Source organism: Megalobrama amblycephala, linkage group LG16, assembly GCF_018812025.1.
Source record: "Megalobrama amblycephala isolate DHTTF-2021 linkage group LG16, ASM1881202v1, whole genome shotgun sequence".
Lineage (NCBI taxonomy): Eukaryota > Metazoa > Chordata > Actinopteri > Cypriniformes > Xenocyprididae > Megalobrama > Megalobrama amblycephala.
Genome location: NC_063059.1, coordinates 1,913,422 through 1,920,379, shown reverse-complemented (window position 1 = coordinate 1,920,379; position 6,958 = coordinate 1,913,422). Strand labels below are relative to the sequence as shown.

Here is a 6,958-nt window from a genome sequence, read left to right as displayed (position 1 = left end):
TGCAACCGCTACGTGCACGCAGCTGCATGTGACGCAACTGTGACATCTGCTCTGAACTGGTCTATACCTACAGTACACTTGGAAAAGATTAAATTTTCAATTAGAGGTTCTCATAAATTCTCTTATGTCTGGCAACCCTTACTATCATATTTCTTAGCCATAAATGTACTTCCTGGGCAGTAATGGGATTTACATTGATACTGTAACTAACTTTTTCTTTTTTACACACCTCTCTATATGGTGGTCTTGTGGTGATTGATGCCTTTACATAAGTAAATATGTAGGATTTATGTTGCTTATTGTTGCATCATTGTTACACCTTTGAAGACATCTACATGCCAATATTCCATAACAGTCATAGTGCCACCTGTGGGCAACAGGAAATGTCATGTTTTACACTGTGATTAACTCCTCCTTGATATTTAACTAAAACAACATCATATTTGGCCATTTTAAAGGTGCCGTAGAACGTCTTTTCAAAAGATGTAATATAAGTCTAAGGTGTCCCCTGAATGTGTCTGTGAAGTTTCAGCTCAAAATAGGCCATAGATGTTTTTTTAATTATTTTTTTTAACTGCCTATTTTGGGGCATCATTAACTATGCACTGATTCAGGCTGTGATAATGTAGATAAATTCAATTTTTAATTCTAGGGCACCTTTAATCTTAAGGCCTTAGCGATGTTAAATTGCAAAGATCTTGAGTTTTCGTTGGAGGGCGTGTCCGTGGCGGTCTGACAAAATCTGATGTTTCGCCATGAAAGAGGAAGCTGTTGTAACTCAGGCATACAATGTCTGAAGACATCTAAATGACAATATTTAATTAGTCAGAGCGCCACCTACTGGCAACAGGAAATAACATGCTTTACACTCTTTGCTTTAATTCACTCCCAGAACACATTTCAATATACCCACGAAGTACCAAACATACTAGAAACATGTTAAATCATGCAACATTTGGCTAAGTGCTAGTGTATGTGATTAACGCCACGAAACAGGAAGTTGTTGTAACAAATAATGCTCAATCTGCCCCAAACATCACGTTTGATAACAGTCTTGACCTGAAGACATCAACATGGCAATATTCAGTTATAGTCAAAGCGCCACCTGCTGGCAGAAGGAAGTGTGGTGCATCAAAATGACTTTGCCATATTTCTTTTCTATTTATCCACTTAAATGAATATCGCCCACTGTTCACAGTTTTCTAAGGCCACCAGTCAGCGGTGAGCCTGGGTGCAAGGGCCCTTTCATCGCTGCTTGCAGCTTTAATTCATTCTGTATTTCGTTAGCTTCATAGCATAATTGCCCAGATCATATTTCAAAGGCAGATATCACAATTTGGCCAAAAAATGACTAATGATAATTAAATACTCACCATTTCATGTTCATCAAATTTCTTCTTTTTGTTTTGTTTGTCCATACACTGAAAAAGCTGATCAATCATATAATCCACCTTCAGTGGCCCAGAGATAAATTTTAAAAAAAAGAATAGCATTAGTTTTTTTTTTTTTTTTTTTTTTTTTTTAAATGTACTATATATAATTTTAACAAACATGTCAGATCTTGTGCATCCTCTTTTGGACCTTAATTATTAAATTTCTATCTACAAAAGATGTACTTACAAATTTTACATACGACAAGAGTGAACCCACATTGAAAATCATTGTTACAAAGCTGTATTTTTTTGCATGTATAAAAAAAAAAAAAAAAAAAAAAAACCTTCATGTACATGTGTCTTAAACAACTTTGGTTTTGCTTTCACATCATTAGCAAAGGTCGAACTGTCCTTACTTGGAAAACTCACCTCACCATAAACCAGAACATCAAAATGAATGCCATATGCCATGAATAGGGTCCTGGTGTCTTTACCATCACTGTTCTTGTAGTATTTAGCAAATCTGTCAAGATTTCACAAAAACAAATTATTTATTTGCAACATTTGTTCACTTCATCTGAGAAATCACCTCAGTATTGTATTAATCCACATTTCCTTCCCTTCACCCTCCTCTTGCCATCTACAAAGTTATAGTACAAACACTTGTTACCGTAAGTTGTGCACTTGGGTTTCATTACTTTCTGGGTCCTTCTTGTTTAGTCGGCGAAAGGAGTACTGGGGGGCACACAAGCCCTTATCAAGGTCACAATCCCATTGGATTTGCACTGCCATTACTCCACCCTGAGCACAGAAAACACCTAAAGATGTCAGTCAGTCCTACAGCAACAAAACACACATATTCATCAACACACAGTTTCATAAGGGGATTAAAGCTTATTCATGATGAAATCAATGTCAAATAAACATAAAATAAGTTTCTGACATAGACTGCCATGGTCTGAAAATCCTCTTGAGTCTCTTCAAAAATATCTTTGATTCTGAAAATTGGGCAGTTAGGGTCCTTATTTCTGTGGAACACACAATTTGCCAAGTAGGAGCTGCTCATGTTTGGTAGGATATTCCTCCAGCAAGAAATGAAGAAATAAGGAACACTATATTAACTCACTTTAATGAAGTAACATTAATATGTTTAATTTGCAGCACTTCTGTTACACATGGTTTGTAGTTATAAAAATGAAACAAAAAATGGTGCTTAAAATATGTGTTAGATAAAGATGATCTCTGAGGAACATACTTGCTGAAGTTAAATTCAGTGAATTGAATATTATTCTTTATGTATATCGTGAAGTTTTCAGCATCTGCCAGAAGTGCTGGACTGATTTCAAGGCAAACACACAAATATTATGAATAACTTTAGTACTGAAATAAATAGGTTTCAACGTGTATTTTTTTTAGTTTGAGATGGTGTGTGACGGGAGATTTACTTTGGAGGTTCAACTTTCTTCTCCACAGGACACCAACCTGACATCTCACATGTCTTCACTGAGTCTGAGTAATGGACACATCTACCTGTCTGAACACCTAAAAAAGAGGCAAGTCTAAATAGTCAGTACTGCATAGATTTCAAGTTGTAAAAAAATATTATTTTGTATTCAGTGTGTAAATATTGAGCCATACCATTCCCTTGAGTATCTTTGAAGCCTTTGGTGCAGTTCAGGTCAGATGTGCAAATGGAGTTCAGGGTTGGATACTAAGTGAAATTAAAATCACCAAGTAATATGACACAAAAAAAAAAAAAAAAAAAAAAAGAATAAAACTAATATTAAACCAAAGACAGGTAAATAAAAATACTAAATCAAATGATATAGTTTTAGAAAAAAAAAATCCAAATCATTTATGGTCATTCAATAAGTTATAAGAAATAAAGCACAGTATGAAGAAACAAGCACATTTCCCTCCTCTCTCACCTCTGGACATTTTGACTGTGTTTGGTTTGGCGTGACGATCATGTTGGTCATCAGAAAGAAAGAACCGTCCTCCTGAAACATACAAAAACACATGATTGTGGTCTGAAATACTTCCTCATGAGTGTAAGATGTCTAAAGGCATGTTGATAGATTTAACTATCTCAGACTGCATACATGTTGGTCAACAGAATGTTCACCTTTGCATGTTTAATGAAAACGGTTAGGAAACAATTTTGGAATTCTGATTGGAGCTATTAGTGTTGCAGAAATTACAAACTTCACTTTTAATGGAACTAATGAGACATATCTGGCATTAAAGAAATATTGTATTATGGTATTATTACGTTCCTTCCCAGTCTAGAAACAAAATAAAAATTGACTTACATAAAATTACTCAAGTGGGTTAAATAGTTATTCATATCAAAAGATTAAAAGGTATTTTATTGAAAATAGTACAACACATGCACTACAAACAGCAAAATGCAGTCAACAACCAGGATGCTTGCTCCAGTTCTCCACACTCCAAATATATTCCTGTATATTCTATATATATAACCACTTGAGAAATGTATAAACATGTATCCAATTTTCCCATCTCATGATTTTCCTGTTATAGGGTTTGTCCTATGTATCAATTCAAACTCATTTGCATTAATGTTTCAGAACTGTATATATGGTTAACTAAGATCACATGGGTCACGTTCAGTATATATGAATTCAATTTTTCTTTCCCTAGTCGATAAGCTTGAACAAACTTAATCCTCTCTGAAACTGCTTTCTCCATGAGTTTCCTGCATTTGTGCAAAGTATGTCCCGTTTTCTGGCAGAAAATGCATGTTATGACAGGCTTTTCATTGGAACTTGTGGTCAGTGTTTTTGCTCCAAAGCTTTGACGTTTTTGGAATTTGGGCTTTTCAACCTCACCTAGTTTAAGTGCCTGTAATTACTGTATGTGATAGGCTTGCAGGCAATTTTCACCTCTCTTGTCAGAAACTTAACAAATTGGCTAAAGGATGGAAGTTGGAAGAGTTACTCTCTTCTATTTCGATAACCTTATGGTTCCATCTCACTGCTAGCCAATCTGGTAACTTTGAAAGAATCTTCCTGTTTTCATTACAGTCATTCAAGATTTCCAATGCCTTGATATGGACCATGGCAGCCTCACAACTACGCAGGAAATCAACAAACTCTCTGAGCTCAAAGCTGTCCCTAGATCCCATATTAGTCCACGCCTGGAGCATGTCTCTGTACTATTTTGCAATTGTAAATGGGTTTCCATACCTCTCTTATAAAATCTCCCATGCAGCAACATAGGCAGATTCCGTTCCGAGTAGGAAATATCCATCAAGTGCTTTCTTAGCTTGTCCAATTACATACCTTTGGAGGTAGTATATCATCTCCTTGTCTTGGATGTTTTTTTCTGGTCAATCAGTGTTTCAAAGGAGAGTTTACAGTCATTGTATTTCAATGGATCCCCATTGAATACAGAAGGTTCAGGAACTGGAATTCTGTTAGCACTTAACCCTCTGGAGTCTGAGGCTGATTTTGAACTGGAGAAGTTTTGACATGCCCTGACATTTGTGCTTTTTTCAGTTGTTCATAAACATATTAATGACACAAGTGTCATTACACTGTATTCAGCACAAACTAGGCTACCATAATATGTGAGAAACATGTATGTACATGTTTTTGTTTTTGAAGGAATAATGTTTATGCGTGGTTATTGAAAAAAACAAAAAACTTAAGTCACTGAAATAAGGCCAAAAAAAGTATATTAAATCTGTATTGACAAGACTTCTGGGTATTGGAGGTTGTAGACTAGAGTTTTTGCTTCAGAATTATGTAAAAAATTATGCTGCCTACTCCTTCATATAAAACAATATATTGATTTAGTTTTTGTAAGACACTTTTTGTCAAGAAACACAGTATGCGTGGAGGAGTGAATCATGAATAATGGGTCATTTACATCTGAGAAGACAAAAGAATTGCATAATAATGACCTGAAATGACTTGCATATTAATGAGGCCTTTCAGTCAGGTAGGCTGTGAAAAAACCCTCTGTAATCATGTCTCAGCTCAATTTAAAATAATGGTATTCTATTATATTCTTTAAAATATCATGTATTTCTGTGATGCAAAGTGTCTGAACAATTATGTTACCTCTATGGCATTTCATATAGGCTTTTAGCTTAAAAGCATGCACATTTGGAGAAATATTGATGGATTCTCATATGTTTATGTCAGTTTTCTATACAGAGTAATATTTATTCAATATTTATTGTTGTCACTATGAATGCTGGATACTGTGTTTTCAATTCATACTTGCAGCCGGAGGGCGCTCTGTGCACCTTTAGTCCACAAATTCATCTAAAGAAGAAAAGGAACCAGGAACTAACTGCATGTCTTCTAGAGATCGCTAACCATGGCTTTAACATCCAGATAAACACTTTTCAGGACAATAAACACACGATTGAGACAATGCATACAAGTATTGAATTTGCGTCTGAATAGCGCTCCCTCCGTGGGCGTGGCCGCATTAGCGGGTAATGAGCTGAATCACAGACTTCTGACATGGCTCTCTTTTCATACAGATTACATAAACACAGAATATTTGTTTTTGATTTGACTTACACGATTTAAAACCTGACATTTCAACGTTTATTTAGACATAAGTGTCATTTTTTTGTCATTAGTATTCACTAAGTTACAGTTCATTTTCTGAGAACTATCAGATTGGACTTCGTTCAGAGGGAGAGGAGAGATCACGCATCATGTTAGTTTTCTTTATTTTACAAAAAGCACAACATTGTGTTCTTACTCTGAGTGTACACAAATAAAAGAAGACATTCTATAGTTTCAATTGATATATTACTTATGTCTCTATGACAAGAAATGACAGAGTATTTTAAGTCTGTTTTTCTGCAATGTGAAAAAAACCCTGCAAAGCGTGCCGGCGCGTTAACGGACTCCAGAGAGTTAAAGCACCTACCAGCACTTTTACAATATCTGCTGTACTTTCATTTGAAGAGGTGGTTACAGCTTGTGGTACAGGAGACATTTTCATGAAGTCATTCTGATCTTCTTCTACGACTTTCTCTTGATCGTACACCTGCAGTCTTGCATGTGCTGCATTTAGACCTTTCACTGCTTCCAAATGTTGTATCTTTCTCCATTTTTCCTCAAGAGTCTTTTGTAGAGTTGCATGTTCCTCTTCCAGTTGAGCTTTGATTTTGGCTTCATTTCCTCTCTCTGTATTCTTCATTTCACCTCTTCTGCTTCTCGCTCTAAACAACGTTTTACAACCGCTGCCCCTTGATCAGCTATTCTTTTTTAACTTGTGCTTCTAGGAGCTGTATTTCCAATTGTTCTTTATTTTGTTCTTCTAACACTTCCAGAACAGCTTGGCTTGCAGCAGCATCAGCAGCAGCAGCTTCTTGTTGCTTTACTGAAGATCTACTTGAATGCTCTGAGGAACCTTCCAAGATAGAAGTGGCAGAACCTGATTTACAGGAACTTGAATTGAAGAAGGAGCCTGCTTCTGGCCAGTCTTGCTCTTCTCCTTCTGGAATCTTTCCATCCAATCGATTTGAGGCTCTAGATACAACAAAGATCCACACAGATCCACTCTTCGACACGTGTCTTGATCTGGAGTTGAGA

General features: G+C 36.0%; 1 protein-coding gene across 1 annotated transcript in view; it reads right to left on the bottom strand.

Annotated features, from left to right (window-relative positions):
* Positions 1–296: 296 nt before the first annotated feature.
* The window catches only part of LOC125249482 (P2X purinoceptor 4-like), a 33,481-nt gene continuing 26,819 nt past the window's right edge, over positions 297–6,958 (bottom strand). Inside the window, exons 5-12 of the mRNA XM_048161782.1 lie at positions 3,302–3,373; positions 3,012–3,084; positions 2,819–2,915; positions 2,629–2,709; positions 2,317–2,455; positions 2,044–2,174; positions 1,790–1,896; positions 297–367 (exon numbers count right to left, since the gene is read on the bottom strand). Of these exons, the coding sequence (XP_048017739.1) occupies positions 297–367; positions 1,790–1,896; positions 2,044–2,174; positions 2,317–2,455; positions 2,629–2,709; positions 2,819–2,915; positions 3,012–3,084; positions 3,302–3,373 (771 nt within the window). The remainder of the gene's footprint in view (positions 368–1,789; positions 1,897–2,043; positions 2,175–2,316; positions 2,456–2,628; positions 2,710–2,818; positions 2,916–3,011; positions 3,085–3,301; positions 3,374–6,958) is intronic.